The sequence below is a fragment of the Anguilla anguilla genome, chromosome 18 (assembly GCF_013347855.1).
Source record: "Anguilla anguilla isolate fAngAng1 chromosome 18, fAngAng1.pri, whole genome shotgun sequence".
In the NCBI taxonomy this organism is placed as follows: Eukaryota; Metazoa; Chordata; class Actinopteri; order Anguilliformes; family Anguillidae; genus Anguilla; species Anguilla anguilla.
Genome location: NC_049218.1, coordinates 26,138,072 through 26,160,624, shown reverse-complemented (window position 1 = coordinate 26,160,624; position 22,553 = coordinate 26,138,072). Strand labels below are relative to the sequence as shown.

General features: G+C 51.0%; 2 protein-coding genes across 5 annotated transcripts in view; both read right to left on the bottom strand.

The window, feature by feature from the left end:
* LOC118218010 (striatin-like) overlaps positions 1-6,083 on the bottom strand; it is a 45,933-nt gene extending 39,850 nt beyond the window's left edge. For all 3 annotated transcript variants that reach the window (XR_004763350.1, XM_035400308.1, XM_035400310.1), the window contains exon 1: positions 5,672-6,083. Coding sequence is in view for 2 of the 3 variants with exons in the window: in XM_035400308.1 (XP_035256199.1) it covers positions 5,672-5,884 (213 nt within the window). In the remaining variant the exon portion in view is untranslated. The remainder of the gene's footprint in view (positions 1-5,671) is intronic.
* A 969-nt stretch (positions 6,084-7,052) lies between these two features.
* Positions 7,053-22,553, bottom strand: part of heatr5b (HEAT repeat containing 5B) — a 31,927-nt gene continuing 16,426 nt past the window's right edge. For both annotated transcript variants that reach the window (XM_035401020.1, XM_035401022.1), the window contains exons 19-36: positions 21,967-22,126; positions 21,142-21,331; positions 20,772-20,941; positions 20,272-20,419; positions 19,391-19,570; positions 18,789-19,043; positions 17,938-18,119; positions 17,318-17,386; positions 16,721-16,900; positions 16,075-16,315; positions 15,268-15,516; positions 15,050-15,177; positions 14,147-14,291; positions 12,460-12,732; positions 12,098-12,322; positions 10,874-11,025; positions 9,631-9,844; positions 7,053-8,602 (exon numbers count right to left, since the gene is read on the bottom strand). In XM_035401020.1, the coding sequence (XP_035256911.1) occupies positions 8,295-8,602; positions 9,631-9,844; positions 10,874-11,025; positions 12,098-12,322; positions 12,460-12,732; positions 14,147-14,291; positions 15,050-15,177; positions 15,268-15,516; positions 16,075-16,315; positions 16,721-16,900; positions 17,318-17,386; positions 17,938-18,119; positions 18,789-19,043; positions 19,391-19,570; positions 20,272-20,419; positions 20,772-20,941; positions 21,142-21,331; positions 21,967-22,126 (3,469 nt within the window). In that variant the 3' untranslated portion in view covers positions 7,053-8,294. The remainder of the gene's footprint in view (positions 8,603-9,630; positions 9,845-10,873; positions 11,026-12,097; positions 12,323-12,459; positions 12,733-14,146; positions 14,292-15,049; positions 15,178-15,267; positions 15,517-16,074; positions 16,316-16,720; positions 16,901-17,317; positions 17,387-17,937; positions 18,120-18,788; positions 19,044-19,390; positions 19,571-20,271; positions 20,420-20,771; positions 20,942-21,141; positions 21,332-21,966; positions 22,127-22,553) is intronic.

Here is a 22,553-nt window from a genome sequence, read left to right as displayed (position 1 = left end):
CTGGGGCAGGGTTCAACATTCTGCCACCTCTCTAGATAGCAGGATATCCCTGTCAGCCCACAAATCAAATGCTAAGGAACAGAAGGGCTTTCTTTAAATAAGACATGCTGGCACTTGACAAGGCACGGACCAGTGTGAGATTCTGACGGTACGATAACCGCAGCCAAATACACCACGGTTTCGCGGTGTTGCGTGCCTCCAAAATGTGTCGATTATAAAATAACCTGGTACAAAATATCTTACTAATATCTTTTTCCAATTTCAAAAAATGTACGTTAGTTTCAAATAACCTACAGAACAGTAGGAACATTAGTGAACGTTACGGGTGCGTCCCAGACGGAAGGCAGCTGCCTAGCTGCCAACAAAGTCAGCTAACTCCAAAGGTAACGTCCTAAAAAGGAACATCAAAAGGCAACGACTGTGGGAGGCACTTTGAAGGCAGGGTGACATCACAGAAAGGTAATGCGATTACTAGAAAGTTCGCTGGCTAGTTCATGGAGAGCTCACCGAGGCTTAAAGCCATCGCACACATGATTCCTGTGTATTAAATAATTAAAATGTACATTTTAAATACAACTTACAGAGAATTATCGAGTCCACAGGATAGTCACACTTGTAATCGAGAGAATAAATGCAGTCTCTCTCCATTGTGTGCAATTTGCGGTTTGGGACCCCTTGGTGTCGCTACCGTGAAACCGGAAACTGGCCCCTGCCCACGCTGGACAGTCACTGCACTCTTCTCCCAAGCGTGCCGCAGCGTTAGCTCTGAACCTGTACACATCAGAGCATAAATAAAAACCCGGACGGGAAAATCAATGCGGTCTGAAGTGCTGTGAAAGAGACTGTGGGGGAGGGGGGGGGGGGGCTGCCATTACTGCCGAATGACTCAGTGGGTTCTCGAGGCCCAGAACTTTCTTCGGTTTGTTTGCGACCCACGGCACGTGGGCAGCCGCCTACCACTTACCGAGACCCCCGACTGTGAGGTGCTGCCGCTTCTGACGGACCCCCTGCGCGCCACCGGGTTCGTAACGGCGTGACATCTAAACGTTCAGGAATGACATCTAAACGCTTAAACACTTTCTTTTTAAAAGAGCCAAAATCACTAAAGCAATGCAAAGCCATTTCATATCCATTTCTCACGGCGATTGTCGTAGGCTCGTGTTTGAAAGTGCTGGTGCTGATCTGGTGTGGGTTTTGGCAATTGAGCGAAGTCGTGATATGATCATGCGAAATATGTTCCTTCATCAGCTCTCAAGTGAAAACATAATGAAATGGAGCAAATTTTGAACAAAAATCCACCCTCCTGAACCCTGTCCTCTAAACATGTAAACCGATTTTTCTTGCACCGCGTTACCGTTCAGCAATTTTGCACATCCTTAGTCCATAAACAATCAATACTTTCACTTAGGCACCACCTACAGGTGGACAAAAGATATGACCAACAACACAAGCCCCTGGGCACTGTATCTGCTAAAATACCCTGAGCCAAGTCTACCAAAGCTGCATACAAACATTCACAGAGACGTACTCTACCAAGACTGTTATACACTGCACGGCCTTGCAAGGGTGGTTTTAAGAAAACCACCAAGGTGAAACTCACATTCCACAAAGCAACAGGAAATATCTGAAATATCTGAAGGAAAAACACTACCACAGGCTACAAACACAAATACACTGTTTGAACAGTAGATGACAGGTAAAGGACACCTGACACTGTGGCAAAGCACAAAACGAGTAGGAAGGGTGGGGTGGCATCACAACAAAGTGTCTCGGTTACCAACGCCCGCAAAACAGAGGGCAAAACAGAGGGCACAAGCCCCTGTCTGGCCCGTCCCAACATCGGCCTCCTGTCTGTCGGGGCACCACGTAGTCCGAATGGCCTCAAGTCAAACTTACAGAGACCGTCAGTCACAGGGACAAAAGGATGTCTATGGTCTCCGGACCTGCATAGTTATGCAGCCAAGACATGTTTAGAACTTCACTTCTCCAACTAGGCTACTACTGTTCCTGGGCACCTTCATATACTACCAAAACAATACCTGACCATCACTGCCTTCAAACTGCATCAATGCAGGGCAACACATCAATAAATGCATTGCCCAGATTCCCATACATAAGTCTTTAGTCACACTCATGTCAGCCTTCCATTACTGGCTTCTAGGTCTTAGAAATTAGACCTAATAAGACAGGGCAACCCTATATTCTGGAGGGCAACTGCTGATTCAAGAAATAGCTGACTGCTGGGTTAACAAATCACACTGTTACCTAAAGGAGGTTATTGGAGGTCAGGTGGCATTTCAAACTTGATGTTCCTCTAAACAGAGACCAATCTCCAAATATTCTGTACATATCCATGACTCTGTCACTGTGCTTCTGTCTTTTTTCACAACTAAAACCTTTAAACAGTCTGCCACATAGACTGAGGCTCACAAATTAAGTATCAAAGTATTCCATCTTGATTTATGCAGCCCGTTTAGCAACTTATCACATGGTTTCCATCATGCTACAGGCCTGATGTTTTGTAAACACTGCCACGCAAACCGTGGGAAGAGACAAGGCCAAACTGGTCATGAGGGAAGACCGTGTGACACGGTCGGCGGCGCGGTCGAGACTGAACCCAAAACCGCATTTCCCTGTGTGGCTAAGGGTTCGACCACCCCCAATGGCACTCCACGCGGTGATCCCGTCTCTCTGTGCGTAAACCAATGAAGTGTACACATGAGGAGGGTGGACCGCTGACTCGGACAACGGGCCAGTCATCCCATGACACGTGCTGAACTCTCAGCAGCCATTCACTTTCAACCATGACTAAAATGATGTCACCCTCCCATCATTTGCGTTGGCATTTTTAAGCCTAAAAAACTTCCAACTGTAAGCCAGGTCATATATCAAACTTTTTCCCAAAGCCAGACAGTCAAGTACTGACGGACTGAGCAAGTACATTGTGTCTTGAAAACAAATTTGTACCATGGCGTGCACTGATGGAATGGAATGAATGCTGCGCACCATAAAAACAGACTCAAATATTTCTTCTGTCACTTGATTTATTTAGGCAAATTACAGTTATGCACTTGGAAACACCAGACAAGCAATATTAACAACAATGGGACAGACAAATACATACTCATTTGTATGTAAACAATAGAAAAAAGATGGTCAAGGTAAACATATTGGAAAAATGTTTACCGTGCAGCAAAAAAAAACAAGTGGAAAGGCAACCAACCAGAGTCACTCTTTCACACACTCAACAGCACATTGTAAACTCTTTTGCCAATAGTGTTTCAGGTCAATGATTGGGTTATGTCGTAGGTCGCCATTCGTTTTCAAAAACCATTGCAAGACCAAACATGTCTTGAAACAACATCTGGAGCTCACAGTTATGAGCTCAAGCGTCTAGAATGTGCATCCGAGTAGATCTTGTGCAAAAAAAACCAACAATCGGTGTTGGGGAGTCCTTCAACGACATGAACACATACAGCTACAATTCTCTTTACCGTAGCTTTGCCATGGTTCACCAACATTCAGCATGAAGTGGTGCTTTGTACAATTACACCTTCAGAGTAGTTTCCCAAACACTGCCAGCAATATGCAGAGAACTGAAGTGGCAAAGAGACTGACAGAGAGCCAAACTCTGTAGAAGATCCCAAGAAGTAATACACACTGACGGAAGCTTCCACTCTCTCATCTTCTCTCAACAGAACAGACACTACAACATTGTTACTGCTTACACCAGCGACCAGGAAGAGGCACATGATTCACCACAGAGTTATAATACAGTAACTTGGTGAACCATCCACAAGCTGAGACTCCAATAAAAATGACTGGTGGCTTTAAAGACAAGGAAACGGGTTGGGAAAAAGCACTTACTGTAAGCACTGATTTTTTTTTGTTAAACATTTCTTTCATAGCTTACAAAAGCAGAATACTCATAAAACAACTAGGCCTAATTCTACAGAGAAAATGCCTCATCTCGCTGGGACTTTATTTCAAACATAATGTGAACAACTTTATGAAAAATGGGGAGAGTGAAGATGAGACCTTCAAGTGAGGCTGGTTCACATTTAATTCATTATAATGTAAATAAATATTGCCTCTAACTGCCAAGGCCGTCTACAGTCAAGTCAATTCAGTTACGTGCAGCAGGAGGTGAGTGATAAACCGTTCTGTTAGAATTTCCTTCCTCCTCCTCTGACTGGCCCATCGGTTAGGGATAGGCTTTTGGAACAGCCCTTGCGGGTTCATTCAGAGGAACAGGACACTATATTCCAAGTCCTCCATACGAAGGAATGATCTTGGTTGATCAAAATAGCTTGTAATAGGCTTGCAGTGTTATGTTCTTACAATGTATGCCCTGCTTGTCTTGTTATATATAAAATCACATTTCTACACGTGCTAAAAGTTTATATTTTAACACGAAAATTAAAGACGGTGGCCCGACTCGCAGGCTTTATGGTTTGCTCGTGACTTTAGATCGTGGCAGTCCCACGCTTTATTTATTCTTGTATGAAGGCACAGTGAGACCGGAGTCCTGCGACATTTTTTAGAAGGACGGTGATTCCCAAGCACAATAAAAACGCTGGGGGGTGGTAAACACTGCACACAGATAGCTAGTTTGCTGGGCTTTATAAACCCGTAAATGAAACTACCGAAAAAACGTGCATTACTAGTTCAACAAACATTGCTAGTTTTAATATCAGAAAAGATGCACGCAATTTAATGAGCAAACGTTGCCTAGTAGAGAGTTATCGCGCAGTTTTAACAGTGTAAATTAGCACTAAATCCCAACACACACGTGTGCCCCTTCAGCTAACCAGATGAAATACCCGACTCACTCGCCGTTTAAGAACCTTCTTCCAGGACACTTCTTCGAATTACCACTACGTTGTCAACTTCATTATTGTCCACATTTCAAAGAAGGCCACCCAGCGGTATCGCTAGCTATCGAGCTAATAAAACTCAGGGGGGTAAATTACACTCTCCCGTAAAAAGGTTTACAAGGCGACAAAAATCCCTTAAATTTGCAAATATTTGATTTGGCCACAGATTCTCTTAGCCAACATAGCTACTAGTAGCTAGTAGGCGATATAGCTAACACCATAACAGCGCGTTCCAAAACTCTTCGCTTTTTACCATCACAATCGGTTTTTTTTACCCCATTTTCATTCCCATTAGCCGCTAGAAATGTGCAGTTTCTAGTAACGTTAACCCAGAAACGCAATAATCTTAAAACGTAGTCAAATAACACAAAATGAAAACACTGAACTGGAAATCCTAAACGGAAGCCGATTGTTTTGCAAGACGTCATCGCAGCTGCCAAATTAAAAACAAGTCATGTCCAAATCCAGGGCAGTATAACGTTTGTAAGATACACAACCCATCTTGAATAGCTAGCGTTAGCAGTAGCAGCAAGCTAACCCTATTATAATGCATAGTTGCATACCATCAAATGCCGAACGTTAGCTAGCTAGCCAACTTAAAAGTATAGCGAAAGACTTTATACGTTATAGTACAAACAGTTCACCAGATGTTCTCAAGCAAGCCAACGACTTATGAAATCTATCAGCTAGCTATCTTTTTTATGCACCAACACTTCACCCGCTCTGTTAACTTACATCTACTACTGCTAGCAAACTCTTAGCAATCGGAGTTCATGCATTCCGATTCACGTTACCTGTAACTCGGCCTTTTCCACATCCCATTGCGCTCTCTCCACCTCAAAGCGGGCCCATTCGTGTTGTAGGAAGTGCAAGATCCCAGGGATACTGTACTGAGCCCTGGCCGCCTCCCCTCCGTCGCCTTCGTGCAGCGGTCCTTTCCCACCGCCAGGCAATACAGAGTTATTATTGTTGTTGAAAAAGACGCCGGGCCCTGCCTGTTCATCCATGGCCAGGCCAGGAAAGAGGGCTCGGTTTGCTGAAGGCTGGCTCTTGTCTTTAGTCGTAGGACTTCGGCTGGGTCTTCGGTGTCTCTGATCTCTGCCTCGGCACGAAAAAGACAACAAATATCAAGAGCTCTCTCTACCGGGATAGCTAGCTGCTAACTCACTTCTGACAGCCAGCTGTCATTGGATGACGTCAAACTACAAGACCTTGCCCACAAAGTGTATCTTGGATTCCGATACTACGATTCATGGGACTTGTAGTTTATGAAGTATTATCGAATTGTAATATTTTTAAATTTATTTTATCATCAATATAGATTATTAATCAAGTTTATAATAGAAAATTAATGATGAAATGTCGTTTTTCTTGATCAAATGCTAAATTACACGGATCACGAAGTCACTCGCTGTAAATACAACGTGGGCATTCACAATCTAAGGATACATTGCAATACAAGCACAATTTACAAAGGATAATTTATGTGATCAATTCCCTAATCCTCACTGGACCTCAAGCAAGCAAGAAAGCAAGGTATCAGAGAGTAAGTACAGATGAGTGCACATGCATTTCACACACCTTCTGGAGAAGGAGCACACTTTAGATTCTACTGAGATTTTCTATGCATCACCTTAAGTGCCATCTATTATCACCGATCACCATACCCCAGAGCAAGTGTCCGTTTTACACCGTGTGGCCCTATAGTCCCATGCACTCCCCACAGTCAGCCCTAAATCACACAAGCACACAACACAATCACACAACACACTGACATTCTCTGAACCAGCATGCAGGGCATTTATATACACAAAAACACAACAGGTATTAAACTCCTCAAAGTAAAAATGCATGGAAATACTTGACCTATGAATAAATCCTTGGTTAATGACCACTTAAAATGTGTGGTCTACACTATGAGCATAAACACTTAAAGCATCAGTTAATACATTCAAGAGGTATTTTAGATAAAAATACTATTCTGTTTGATAACTAACTGTTCTGGTACCTTCACTACAGAGTATGGAGGAGGGGGGTTACACAGATCACTGCAAATCATATCATACTAAAATTAGGGTGTTCCCCATTTCTTTATCAAGATTACGTTACTATGCACTCATGATATCAAATCAAATCAATCATAGATTATGTGGGCTAGATTACAGGAGACACACGTGATGTTAAACATGATTTTATTCTGTTGTGAAGTTGTAAGCTTGATAAACATTTCACAAAACATTAAATAATGTAGTGATATTTCACAGAAACCAGAAGTTAGACACGTATAAAAACCTAATGCTTAATGCTTTAACCTAATGTGAGACATTTTTGTAACTGACGTTATTTGTGTCCTTTCAAAACATTTTTCATTATTTGCATTATACTATAACTGACAAATCTTGTGTTCCTTTCTCTTCATCATATATCCTTGCTATTTACATGAACCTGTTAAGGTGTAACATACAGAAATGTTACAAAACACATTAAACATCCTGATAAGACCATACCATAAATAAATATTTATCTGTCCATTTTCATCAAGCTGATCTTCCAAGACATATGCCGATGCAGCCAAGCAGACTACACCCACAATGCACTGCTTCAGAAAAGCAGGGCAGCCCTGCAGTTAGATGCTCGCTCGCTCTCAAAACCAACGGCTCATAGATGCAGGCTTCTCTGACCTTGGCCTTAGCGTGGAAATGCCAAAGATCTACAGTACATAGCTTTGGCCAAAGTGTCCTGGTTATCTGCCCCCCCCCCCACCCTCCCCACCTTAGAATTAGAGTTCCCCCTGGCTATGCAAGGGCAAAGGGCCCCCTGAGGAGACAACCTGATGTCACAGATGCAGAAGTGGGGAACTGTTCAAAACTCTACCAGACTCAAGTGTTCAAAAAAAAAAAATGGAATAGTTAATTCATGGGACGGAAATCATTTGGATGGACCAACATTTTCATTTGCATCCAAACCTGTGTACTGCTCAGAGAGGTGTTTATAACATCTGTAAAAATGACACAGGCTGCCCGTGTGCTTGACAGAAGGACAAGTTGGGGTGCGCATCACAGGCTTCACAGTAAAATGGAATGATGCGAAGAACCAATCGGGAGGAAAAAAGGAAATTAATCCTTTGGAATCAAATCAACTTTGCTACTTTTCTAAAAGCGGTCCCTGTAAAAATGCATTGCTTCTGGCTTCAAAGATCCACACTACGACATGAGACTCCATATTTACACTTCAAGCAAAACCTGTTAAAACTGAATCACCAAAGACAAAGACAGCTGGATGAAAGGGGAATAAATAAGAAAATCAAGGTCCTCTTAGAGCAGACAAACTAAAACATAGACGGTAAAAAGGAATGCAGAGGGGAAGACAGGAGAGGAGTGAGAGAGAGTGAGAGACAGAGAGAGAGAGCGAGCACACTTAGAAGAAGCTCGTCTTGAGTTTGATGGTGGGCGCGGCCTGCACGGCGGGCTGGGCCAGCCTGGCCGCCGCCTTGGCCTTGCTGCTGGCCTGATTGGCCAGGATGGCCGTCTCCAGGCGGGTCTTCAGCTCGGGCGCCGCCCCGATCACGGTCTTGAAGGCGGCGGGGTAGAGGGGCCCGATGCGCATCAGGTCCTGCAGGGCCAACTGGTGCAGGCCCCTGGAGGCCGGCGAGGCGGAGGAGAAGGCGTTCTCGTCCAGCAGGTAGGAGATCAGGGTGGGCACCAGCAGAGCCAGCAGCTGCACTCCTGCTCCAACACACAGAGAAAGGCACTGTTACACAGGCCACAATAAGGGCTCAGTGTTACACAGGGCACAGTGTTACACAGGCCACAATAAGGGCTCAGTGTTACACAGGGCACAGTGTTACACAGGCCACAATAAAGGCTCAGTGTTACACAGACCAAAGTGTTACACAGGCCACTGTTACACAGGGCACAGTGTTACACAGGCCACAATAAGGGCTCAGTGTTACACAGACCAAAGTGTTACACAGGCCACTGTTACACAGGGCACAGTGTTACACAGGCCACAATAAGGGCTCAGTGTTACACAGAGCACAGTGTTACACAAGCCACTGTTACACAGGGCATAGTGTTACACAGGCCACAATAAGGGCTCAGTGTTACACAGACCAAAGTGTTACACAGGGCACAGTGTTACACAGGCCACAATAAGGGCTCAGTGTTACACAGACCAAAGTGTTACACAGGGCACAGTGTTACACAGGCCACAATAAGGGCTCAGTGTTACACAGACCAAAGTGTTACGCAGGGCACAGAGTTAAAATACAGACAGTCATTTGTAATTTGAGGATATTCATTTTGCATCCGTATCAGGTAATCCGTGTAGGAATTAAAGCCCTTTTTATACATAGACACCCACTTCGACAGCTAAAACAACAAAAAATGTGTCCTTGTCCCAATACTTTCGCATTAACTGTACATTTAATTAGAGGGAGTTGAACCTGACCTTGGCCAAAGCTTCAATACATTCTAATTCAACAGGGAGGATGATAACCTCTGCCCTCAACACAGACTGGACTACACAAACAAAAGAAGGCACAGGGTAATCCCCGGAGAAGCCCTGGTTGTGGTAAGCTTTGTCATAAACAGGCCTCGTCTGCCCAGCCCGACAACACAGGTGGTCATGGTTTAACCGTGGTCAGAGTTCAGGAAAACCAGTCCCTGACCTCAAATCCACACCGCTATACCAAGAGTGGGTCAGGGAGAGCGTTAGGGCGACCGTCGGCGGTCGCGGTCGCGGTGGGACTCACGGTTCTGCTCCTCGCCCAGGGCCACCAGGCTCTCCAGCACCTTGGTGCCCTCCTGCACGGCCTGGAGCTCGGCGGCGCTACGGGGGCGCACGCGCTCCACGCCCTTCAGCTTCTCCACCACCAGGGGCGCCAGCGCGTGGATGTAGGGCGTGGACAGGGCGCGGTTGGAGTGCTGGAACACCGACAGCAGCAGCTGGTAGCACCGCGCCTGGATCTGCGGTGGCAACAGAGGCAGCGGGACAGGGGGGCTCAACAAAACAGCTCGCAATGGGTCAGAGACAGACAGAGGGAGGCAGGAGGATATCTCCACACACACACCCACCCACACACACACACACACAACACTGGCAGTGTCTCACATCACAACAGACTCTCTTGCAATTTTAAGCCTAAGAAGACTAGGTTTTTTTGGAATGTTTTTTCTTTCTTTTTTCAAAGTTCTAAGTCAGTGTTCTACAACTCCTTTACTTGCTGTTACCAGAAGTGATTGTTACATCAGCATTAGAATGTTCAGTTAAGGACATTCTAATCACATTCGTGACCTCACACAGTATAAAATCACTATTATGCGATCAGAATGTTCTTAACTGAACATTCTAATGCTGATGTAACTATCACTATGAGTAAGTGAAAAACGATGGAGTTCTAGAACACTGACTTAAAATTTTGAAAAAATACACCAAAAAACCTACTCTTCAAAGGGTTAAAATGGCTAACAGTCGTATATTCTTTCTTCAGTTATGACCTTTCGCAGCCACTGAGGCCGATTCCTTAGCGGGGTCTTAAAATATCCTCGGAAACATGATTAAGCTCTTGTGGGTGACCTCCATAGGAACACAGACTTTCACAGGACTCCCTCGAAAACAAGACGTTTTATCTCAAGGGGGTTTATCTCGGTTATAAATACATTTTCCAAAAACAACGGCAGCAACCTTGGCCGCGCACAGTCCCCGAGCCTGTTCGTCTCAGCTCCCCCCCCCCCCGGTCCTAGGGGCCTCAGGATACAGCATTCCCTGGTGGTTTTTTTTCTTATAACTGATATTGTTATGGTAACCTACAGAAAGCAGGGGGAGCCCAACGCTGAACCGAGAAGCGGTCAGCAGGACCCCTGCAGTTCTGACAACTGGCCACACGGTGGCACCAGTGACCTGCATATCAGCCACAAAAAGCGCTCCGGCTGCCAAGGAGGACCACCTGCTACACTGACCCGTACAGAACCAGTCCCCGACCGGGGCGCTCGTACCCAGGGGTCGCTGGAGTTGAGGGCGTTTCGGAAGCGGTCCATGCAGCCCTTCTGCAGGGAGGACACCCCCAGCACCTCGCTCCCCGCCGACAGCAGGAACAGGGTGACGGCCGTCAGCATGCTGACCTCATCCATGTCCGGCCTGGACTCATCTGGAGGAGAGGAAGACTCGCAATCACACTCCGGGAACGTAAGAGTGCACCCGGCGGGACTACAGCAATCACACTCCGGGAACGTAAGAGTGCACCCGGCGGGACTACAGCAATCACGCTCCGGGAACGTGAGAGTGCACCCGGCGGGACTACAGCAATCACGCTCCGGGAACGTGAGAGTGCACCCGGCGGGACTACAGCAATCACACTCCGGGAACGTAAGAGTGCACCCGACGGGACTACAGCAATCACACTCCGGGAACGTGAGAGTGCACCCGACGGGACTACAGCAATCACACTCCGGGAACGTAAGAGTGCACCTGGCGGGACTACAGCAATCACACTCCGGGAACGTAAGAGTGCACCCGACGGGACTACAGCAATCACACTCCGGGAACGTAAGAGTGCACCTGGCGGGACTACAGCAATCACACTCCGGGAACGTAAGAGTGCACCCGACGGGACTACAGCAATCACACTCCGGGAACGTAAGAGTGCACCCGACGGGACTACAGCAATCACACTCCGGGAACGTAAGAGTGCACCCGACGGGACTACAGCAATCACACTCCGGGAACGTAAGAGCGCACCCGGCGGGACTACAGCAATCACACTCCGGGAACGTAAGAGTGCACCCGGCGGGACTACAGCAATCACACTCCGGGAACGTAAGAGTGCACCCGGCGGGACTACAGCAATCTCAACTTCCACTTCAGCGACGGTGACGAAATGGACCCGCCTGGCACTGGGTTAAGCCAACAAACTGTGCGTATGTGTGTTTGTGCGTGCGCATGTGTGTGTGAGCATGTGTGTGTGAGTGTGTCTGTGCGTACGTCTGTGTGTGTGTATATATAAGTTTGTGCGTGTGTGTGTGTGTATGTGTATGTGTATGTCTGTGTGTGTGTATATATAAGTTTGTGCGTGTGTGTGTATGTGTGTGCGTGTGTGTGTGTATGTGTATGTCTGTGTGTATGTGTGTTTGTGTGTGCGTGTATGTGTGTGTGCATGTGTGTGCGTGTGTGTGAGTGTGTGTATGTATATGTTTGTGCATATGTGTGTGTGAGCGCTTCACCTGGCTGTGAGTACTCCAGCACAGACGCCAGGCTGCTCCTGACCAGCGCGGTCCACTGCGTGCGGGTCTTCTCCACGCGGGCCAGGGGGGAGGTGATGATGGTCTTAATCCCCTGCAGGGCGGCCGTCACGGGGGCGGGGACCCCGTTGTCCGGGCTCTTCGTCGCCGTCTCCCTCAGCACCCCCGTGATCAGGAACAGGATTGTGGGTAGGACGGTCATACTGCCTGCAGGATCAAAAACAGTACAAACGAGTCTGAGATGCGCCTAACATTACACACACTGCACGTTAGCCAAACCGCCGGACAGGTGCATTGTGGGAATGCTGCAGCCCGGTGACAGAGGAGACGTTGTGCCCGCGTACCCGCCGGGGAGCAGAGCGAGGGCAGCTCTGCCAGGATGGCGACGGTTGCCGCTACCAGGCGGGCGCTGTCGTCGGGGAGGCGCCGGGGCCGGTAGGGCAGGTGGCTGGGCGAGTCGCTCACGCGGGTGTTGAGCTGCGGCAGGTGGCGCACCAGGATGAACACCAGCAGCTCCATGGCGGCGTACACCAGGGACTTCCCCGCGAGCAGCTCCCCGCTCTCGCCCCCCTCTCCCAGGGCCGACGCTCCGTCCTTCTCACTGGCATCGTCCTTACCTGGAGGAGACAAACCCACAGCGCTAACCAGAGCTCGATAGCCACAGCGCTAACCAGAGCTCAACAGTCACAGCGCTAACCAGAGCTCGACAGCCACGGCGCTAACCAGAGCTCGACAGCCACAGCGCTAACCAGAGAGCCACAGCGCTAACCAGAGCTCTACAGCCACAGCGCTAACCAGAGCTCAACAGTCACAGCGCTAACCAGAGCTCGACAGCCACAGCGCTAACCAGAGAGCCACAGCGCTAACCAGAGCTCAACAGTCACAGCGCTAACCAGAGAGCCACAGCGCTAACCAGAGCACGACAGCCACAGGGCTAACCAAAGCTGGACAGCCACAGCGCTAACCAGAGCTCGACAGCCACAGCGCTAACCAGAGCTCGACAGCCGCGGCGCTAACCAGAGCTCAATAGCCACAGCGCTAACCAGAGCTCAATAGCCACAGCGCTAACCAGAGCTCGACAGCCACAGCACTAACCAGAGCTCGACAGCCACAGCGCTAACCAGAGCTCGACAGCCACAGCGCTAACCAGAGCACAATAGCCACAGTGCTAACCAGAGCTCGACAGCCACAACGCTAACCAGAGAGCCACAGTGCTAACCAGAGCTCGACAGCCACAGCGCTAACCAGAGCTCGACAGCCACAGCGCTAACCAGAGCTCGACAGCCACAGCGCTAACCAGAGCACGATAGCCACAGTGCTAACCAGAGCTCGACAGCCACAGCGCTAACCAGAGAGCCACAGCGCTAACCAGCGCTCGACAGCCACATCGCTAACCAGCGCTCGACAGCCACAGGGCTAACCAGAGCTCGACAGCCAGAGCGCTAACCAGAGCTCGACAGCCACAGCGCTAACCAGAGCTCGACAGCCACAGCGTTAACCAGAGCTCGACAGCCACGGCGCTAACCAGAGCTCGACAGCCACGGCGCTAACCAGAGCTCGACAGCCACGGCGCTAACCAGAGCTCGACAGCCACAGCGCTAACCAGAGCTCGACAGCCACAGCGCTAACCAGAGCTCGACAGCCACAGTGCTAACCAGAGAGCCACAGCGCTAACCAGAGCTCGACAGCCGCGGCGCTAACCAGAGCTCAATAGCCACAGCGCTAACCAGAGCTCGACAGCCACAGCGCTAACCAGAGAGCCACAGCGCTAACCAGAGCTCAATAGCCACAGCGCTAACCAGAGCTCGACAGCCACAGCGCTAACCAGAGCTCGACAGCCACAGCGCTAACCAGAGCTCGACAGCCACAGCGCTAACCAGAGCTCGACAGCCACAGCGCTAACCAGAGCTCGACAGCCACAGCGCTAACCAGAGCTCGACAGCCACAGCGCTAACCAGAGCACTACACCCAGCAGATATTTAATACTCCATGTAAATCAGGGTGAAAATAGCGCATGGCGATGTCACGCACTCTGGCGGCTCCTCTGCTGCTGCAGGTGGTCCTGGGCGGAGCGGATGGTGTCCTGGACCACGGCGGTCACCTGCAGCTGGACGGCGGGCGGGTCCCGGGTGAGCAGCAGCCTGTGCAGCACGTTGAGCAGCTCCACCCCCAGGAGCTGAAACAGCGAGATGGTCAGCCTCCACAGCAGTTACATGATTTAAAGGACAGCCAATGGTCAGCTTTCATTTATATATAGCCCTTTCCCACTGCAGAGCAGGAACCAGACTGGCTCATTATAGCCCCTTCCCACTGTAGAGCTGGAACCAGGCTGGCTCATTATACCCCTTTCCCACTGCAGAGCAGGAACCAGCCTGGCTCATTATAGCCCTTTCCCACTGTAGACCTGGAACTAGGCTGGCTCATTATACCCCTTTCCCACTGTAGAGCTGGAACCAGTCTGGCTCATTATACCCCTTTCCCACTGTAGAGCTGGAACCAGGCTGGCTCATTATACCCCTTTCCCATTGTAGACCTGGAACCAGGCTGGCTCATTATACCCCTTTCCCACTGTAGAGCTGGAACCAGGCTGGCTCATTAAAGCCCTTTCCCACTGTAGAGCTGGAACCAGGCTGGCTCATTATACCCCTTTCCCACTGTAGAGCTGGAACCAGGCTGGCTCATTATACCCCTTTCCCACTGTAGAGCTGGAACCAGGCTGGCTCATTATACCCCTTTCCCACTGTAGAGCTGGAACCAGGCTGGCTCATTAAAGCCCTTTCCCACTGTAGAGCTCAACCAGGCTGGCTCATTATACCCCTTTTCCACTGTAGAGCTCAACCAGGCTGGCTCATTATACCCCTTTCCCACTGTTCCCAGCTCCACACTGGACAGTAGCATTACCCACGCTTGCCCAGCCCGGGGGGGAGGGGGTACCTGGTCCTCGGCGATGTGCGTGCGGGCGCAGGGCGTGTCCAGCAGGGTGCAGAGGGCCTGCAGGCAGGACACGACGTGCTCGATGGGCTCCTCGGGCCGCGGGAAGCACAGGAACTCGATGCTCACGCCTGGAACACGCACACACGCTAACGTTAGGCCAGGAAGCTCCACCCGCCACCGTTCCATTACAGCCAATGAGCGCTGTGGCCCGCGGGTACCTAGCAGCAGATGCATCCGGTCCTTCACCAGCTCCTCCAGGTTCTTGCCCGCGGCGGGGGCGGCGCCCGGGGGGCCTAGCGCGGCCCCGGGGCCCCTGGGAGGGACGGGCGGGGCGTCGTCGGGGCCCTCGCCGGCCCCGAACCCGGTGCTGCTCAGCCAGAGGGCCACGGCGTGCAGGATGGGGGCCCAGGAGCTGCGGTAGTGCATGCGCGCCGTGTCGATGGTCTCCGGGGTGTAGAAGGCCCCCCCTATCACGGCGACGGGGCAGAACAGACAGCACAGGTGTCACCGATGCCAGGGAGGGGCGCAGTGGTTACAGCATTACTGAGTCTCACATGCCTGATGAAAATGTCTCTGCTCTGAGACTGAGGCTGTGAGAGCCTTCATCACCTGTGCTGCCTTCATTGAAGGTCTCCCAGAGAGAGTCACTCTACCCTGCAGCACTGACTGCACAGCTATCACACCCACAGCAGTCTGCCTGCTTCTGGAAGGGTGGTGAGAATGTGACTGGACCAGAAATCTTGGTGTGGGGTGGTAGGGGGTTTGGTGTGGGGTTTGTGTGGGGCTGTAAGGGGGGTTCGGTGTGAGTGGGGTGGTAGGTGCTTTGGTGTGGGGTTTGTACGGGGTGGTAGAAGGTTTGATGTGGGGTGGTAGGTGCTTTGGTGTGGGGTTTGTACGGGGTGGTAGAAGGTTTGATGTGGGGTGGTAGGTGCTTTGGTGTGGGGTTTGTACGGGGTGGTAGAAGGTTTGATGTGGGGTGGTAGGTGCTTTGGTGTGGGGTTTGTACGGGGTGGTACGGGGCATACCGTCCGGGGGCAGCTGGCTGGCGAACTCGGCGGGCAGGGTGAGCAGGGCGTAGTCGCGCAGTGCGGCCAGCCACAGCCGGCTGAGGGCGGGCAGCTCCGGCTGCACCAGCATGATCAGGCTGTCCGGCGGCATCACGTCCGCCTCCGCACCCACGTCTTCCTCATCTTCCTCACCGCCGCGCGGGGGCTCGGCCGGACGGTTCTCCGCCTCCTTTTTGATCTTCATGGCGACAACGTAGACCTGGGTAGTGTGGGACCGCAAAGCGAGAGAGACAGACAGTAAGGCATAAAGGCTGTCCTGGCTGCCAATCATTTGTTTGAACCAATTAAAAAGGTTTTGTTCTCTAAAGCAAATTTACATTTTTAGTTCAAATCAGCAAGTCACTGATAGTATAAGATCGCCCCGCCCATTTTTCGATTTGAGAAGCCTCATCCGCCAATTTACTACACAAAGACTGCAAGACGTTACTTCTGGGATGTAAAAACCGAAATTGCAAAACCAAATTCAATGATTTCACAGAGTATTTGTACATTATATACGCTGAATGACAGGTCTGTCCCAGTGTACATGGTTCAACGGTATACTGCTATACGTAAGCACTGTGACTTCATCAGTGATGCGTGAGAGATAGGGGCGGAGCCTGACCTCGGCCCAGGCCTTCAGCACGGCCAGCTTCTCCATGGTGGTGGCGCTCTCGCTGTATAACTGGCTGGAGGAGCCCTTCCCAGCCTGCACCTTGTCCAGCGAGGACACCAGCAGGTTGTGGACCCTCCGCAGGTCGTTGAGGTCGCTGACCACACCGCTGCCGATCCAGGTGCTGCACACCTGCGTTCAGCAGGAGAACGAGACGGACGCGTCACTTCTCAACATTGCACCTGCGAATGCTAACCGGCTAACACGCTCCACACCCAGACGCTGGGCATACCAGTGAATGTTCCAGAACACCGTAATCATATGCTACTGTAATCACTAGCTCCCTCAAACTAATCAAACCCTTTCTTTTCTGTAGCAAAGCTATTATACGACTGGTTGCTCTCATTGTGTAACTGACAAAATCTGAAGCAACTAAATGCTTCTTAGAAATGGTTTTGCATCACAAAGGAATGGACACAAAGGTTGTTGCTGGTAGATCGTTTTATGCCAAGTACAAAAATTGACGTGCAGTAAATTTGGCCAGCCATTTTAATAAAGACAATACATCTAAAGAAATTTCCTAACAGCTCCACACTCCGCAAAGATTACCTGGCAGGCCTTGGCGGTGATGTCAGAGGGCGTGTCCGGTGAGAACGCCGGTCGCAGGGCGGCTCCGACCTGTGGCAGAGGACCAGAGGAAAAGGGAGCGCGGTGAACATCGACCGCCACGGCGTGGGCGGGGCCTGCGTCTCCGCGCCGGTGCGCTGCTAACCGTGCGCTAACACCTCACCTCCGGAGCCAAAACAGGCCTTCCTGTTACTGATGTCCTGTGAGACCATCTCTCATTTTACCTGCCGTCCAAGCCTCAGACTTTCCCAAGGAGCTTGCACCTGCACTGCAAATGTGATTTCAGTGCTAGTTTGTACTTGGCAGGATTGTTTGTTTGCTGAACAGGTTACTCTACAGGGTTGGAGTCCTGATCTATGTGGTCACTTCTGGCACTACGATCTTTACTTAACTCTACTTTTTTTTTTTTTTCTGCACCTCTGCACCTTGAACTGATGCACTTGTTGTACGTCGCTCTAGATAAGAGCGTCTGCTAAACGCCTGTAATGTAATGTAATGTACTTCTGTTACTACTGTTTGAATGAGAGTGACATCACGCCTGAAGGGAAAGAGAGGTGATGTAACGGGCTAGCGTTGGCCAGCGGCGCGCGCGCCGTGCTCACGTTGGCCTGGTACTGCTCCAGGATGACGTGCCCGGGGAACTCGGGCTCCGGCACGGCGGCGAACTTCTTGATGATGTCCTCCAGCGCCTGCAGCCCCGCCATGCGCAGCTGGTTACTGTGGTCCGTGGCCGCCATGAACGCCATGCGGATCAGGTCCGACAAGTGCAGCACCAGCAGGTCACCTGCGCAGGGAGGGAGGGAGAGGGAGGGAGAGGAAGGGAGAGAGAGACAGAGAGAGGGAGGGGGGGAGAGAGAGAGAGAGAGAGGGGGGGGGTAGAGGGAGACAGAGAGAGAGAGGGGGGTAAGGAGAGGGAAAGATGGAGGGAGAGAGGGAGGAAAAGAAAGACAGAGAGAAAGAGAGCGAGAGGGAGAGAGGAAGGGAGGAAGAGAGGGAGAGGGATGGGGGAGGGAGGGAGGGAGGGAGGGAGAGAGGGAAATACAGAGAGGGAGAGACAGACAGAGACAGAGAGAGTGAGCGATAGAAAGTGAAAGAGAGAGAGAAAGAGCGTGGTTGAGAAACACAGAGGGCAAAGTGGCAGGACCGCAGCAGGAACATTCGCACCCCGGGTCACCAGTGCTGATAATCAGACTGCTCCCAATCAGGGAAGCAGCTGTGCGCAGACCAATGTCTTTTTCCCAGAATGCATTTCACCATCCCTGTGGCCACATATCTCAAAAGGCCACCTCACAGCCACAGAGCCGTGGTGTCAGAGTGAGTGTACAAAACGCAGAAGATCAGGACTACGTGCAGTGAAGGAATATTAAAAACAGTAATAATAATAATAATAACAATAATAATAATAATAATAAGTCAGTGAATGGGCATGAGTCGCTCGCGGGCAGACGCGTACCCTTGGGGTTCTTGGCCCGGGCGGAGCGGGCGGTGGCCAGGTCGAAGTGCGCCTTGTCCGCGTTCTCGCACAGCAGTATGATGCGGCACAGGCAGTCGGCCGCGAACACCCGCGTCACCCAGCGGGGGGCGACGGAGGGCTTGGACTTGTCGTCCTCCCCCAGGGCCGTGAACATGATGTCGTCGTCCATCTCGTCCTTCTTCTCCGAGTCGTCGTCCTCCTTGCGCATCTCCAGGGCAACGGCCCCCCCAGCCTCTGCAGGGTGAAAAAAAACCTCTTTACCCAGGGGGCGGGGGCTGTGCTCCGCGCGCCAGAGCCCCACCCACTGGGAGGAACCGACCAGGTCAACACGGGTTCGTCTCTGTAGGAACCACATACGGACGCTCGTAATCTCCACTGAGCTGCTGCACAGACAACTGTCAACATGGCCGCACAGCGTCAGAGTTTTAATCACCAAACAAGCTCAGGCGGGTCAAAATGACGAAACCGCCACTCCGCCAGTGCAGTGTTCGCCGCACGCCCAGGCGCTGGGGCCGGTAAACAGATCCCAATGTGTCTCCTGGTCCCTCTCAACGTCAGACGTGGAGAGAGCGGGCGCTCACCTGTGCTGGCAGCCAGGACATCCTTGCAGAGTTTCAGCCAATGGGACAGCTTCTCCACGGCCAGGGAGGACAGCATGTGGCCCAGGGTGTCGTGGATGTCGGAGCAGAGCTTCCTGTCGGTCTCGCGGTCCAGCATGCCGAACAGGACGCCCTCCAGCCCCGTCTCCGTGATGTTCAGGTCTGAGTGACAGCCGGGGTCAAAGGGTCGCCAGTCAGCCAATCAGCTGCCACGTACACAGCACCATTCACTGAGCACCGATAACTGTTCAATTTCATTTTATTTTTCAAAATTAGTTGAGCAAAAAAAAGGATAAGAGGTTTTTTAAGGCAACAGTGATATTCTTCAGGACTTTCATGAGGGGAGAAAAGACAAGTTTAAGGCAAACTTTGAGGAATGAGCTATGCTAAATCACACTAAAGCTAAAAGCTAAAGTTGAGCATTGAGCCTGAAGGCCCTGCACTGAATCACTGCCTGGATTCTTCATGCCGCTAAATTAACACTGAAAAAGGGACTAACATAGCTAATGATAGAAGAAAACCTTCTATTTCATGCCCTGAAAAGTCCGTTTACGGCTGAGGCCGAAAGTTCACATACACCTAGGCTAAAGACATTCAAACTCAATTTATAAAGGAGTAGATATCCTAATTGACTTAACACAGGAAATGTATGGTAACATGAAAAGTGCGGAGTTGTGAAAAACTGAGTTTGAATATCTTAGGTGTATGTAGCCTAGGAGTATGTAACATTTTGGTACTGTTGGTAACTATTAAATATGTGGCATAGCTGTGTGAAGTGTAAAGCCCTGCACACTGTGTAAGGTGTAAGAGGTACGCACTGATGGGCAGAGCGTAAAGTGTAAAGCCGTGCACACGGTACGCACTGATGGCGGTGCTGTCCTTGCTGTCCCCGGCTCTCTTGGCCAGGCTCATGGCGTACTCGCACACCTCCGCCGCCTCCCGCTGGGCCAGCTGCCTCAGACAGGCCACCGCCGCCCTCCGCAGGAGCAGGTGGGAACTGCACAGGTGCACCTGAGACAGACACACACCAGCATCAGGGCTGAGTAATACACACACACGCACACACACACCAGACACAGAACAGACGCATACAGGCACACAGTCACAGAAGAGGCAGAAAGAAGATGATGATTGTGGCAGAAGAGCAGAACAGGGAGGTGTCAGGAGAGAGGAGGAGTGAGAGGGAGACAGAGGAGCAGCGTGTCCTGAGGAGAGAGGAGCAGTGTGAGGGAGACAGAGGAGGAGCGTGTCCTGAGGAGAGAGGAGCAGCGAGAGGGAGACAGAGGAGGAGCGTGTCCTGAGGGGAGAGGAGCAGGAGCGTGTCCTGAGGGGAGAGGAGCAGGAGCGGGCGCGGGACTCTTACGCAGAGGCAGGGCACCAGGCTGGACAGGTTGACGTGGCGCGGGGCGAACATGTGGAGCTGCTGCAGGCAGGAGATGGCCGCCGCCTGCACCAGCGAGTCCGAGTGGTCCTGCATGATGGCACAGCCCACCAGGCACGACGAGCGGATGGTGGAGATGCTGGCGCTGTTACCTGGCAACGGACAAAAACGAGAACGCCCGGCCCGTTAGGGAAGCACCGTCCGCCTTAAAAATGCAGCCGGGAGAAGATCCACAAAAATGTAGCAGGGTTAAGGCCTGTGTATCAGACAGCTGAAGAACAGAGCGTATTGGAATGCAGAGTGAGTGCAGACAGGACCCTTCCTGTAACGGGACGGTGTAGGGGCGCGTTACCCTGCAGCTCGGGCCCCACGGTGGTGATGAGGGCCCCCAGGCAGCGGCCCAGGCACTGGTGCACCTCGGTGTGGGACGGGGGCACGGTCAGGAGCAGGGTCAGGACCAGCGACAGCGTGGGCTCCACGTACCCCCGATACATCGGCCCGCTGGAGTCCACGATCAGGGCCAGAGAGTGCAGAGCCCACGTCTGCACAGAGACAGAGACCGTGCATTACTACACACCAATCAGAGACAGGGAACAGAGATCAAATGAGACTGCATATGACTGTACACCAATCAGAGACAGGGAACAGAGATCAACTGAGACTGCGTATTACTGCACACCAATCAGAGACAGGGAACAGAGATCAAATGAGACTGCATATGACTGTACACCAATCAGAGACAGGGAACAGAGATCAACTGTGACTGCATATTACTGTACACCAACCAGAGACAGGGAACAGAGATCCACTGTGACTGCATATTACTGTACACCAATCAGAGACAGGGAACAGAGATCCACTGTGACTGCATATTACTGTACACCAATCAGAGACAGGGAACAGAGATCAGCTGAGACTGTGTATTACTGCACACCAATCAGAGACAGGGAACAGAGATCAGCTGAGACTGTGTATTACTGTACACCAACCAGAGACAGGGAACAGAGATCCACTGTGACTGCATATTACTGTACACCAATCAGAGACAGGGAACAGAGATCAGCTGAGACTGTGTATTACTGCACACCAATCAGAGACAGGGAACAGAGATCGACTGAGACAGAGTTCTGGGACAGGACCAGGGATGAACAAAGAACTCTAGGGGCCGGAGCCTCACCTGGACCTCGTGGGAGGTGCCGTCCTGGGCAAGAGCCAGCAGGATGCTGACGCTGGTCTTCAGGTGCTGTCCCGACCCGATGCCCCCCACGTAGCGGTGCAGGCAGCCCAGAGCCAGGGAGTGACCCGTCCGGGACACCACGTCCCGCGCGGACTTCAGCCTGCCGCGCAAACGCAGGAGGGGTCAGAGCTGGGCCGCGGGCTGGCACACTCATCAAACAATCAAACCCACAACCAGGAGGCTGTGGGTTCGATTCCCATAGACTACCGTCACTGTACCCATAAAGCAGGGCAGAAACTACAGTAAGAATCCAGCTGTACAAACAGTCAAAATGTAAATGGAAAGCTACATCATTTCTCCTGCCTCATGGAGTCTGATAAGCCCTTTAGTAACATGGATGATCCTACACAGCCCTAACACAATGATACTTACAGGCAAAGTGCGAGTTATGGTATATTATGTTATGTTCAACCCAACTGACCGAGATAACTGAGGAGCCCAATTCAGAACAAACAGATCTAAAGAGCACCACGGCTGACAGCAAACAGATGCAGTCCACTCCAGATGCATTATGGGAACTGTGGTGA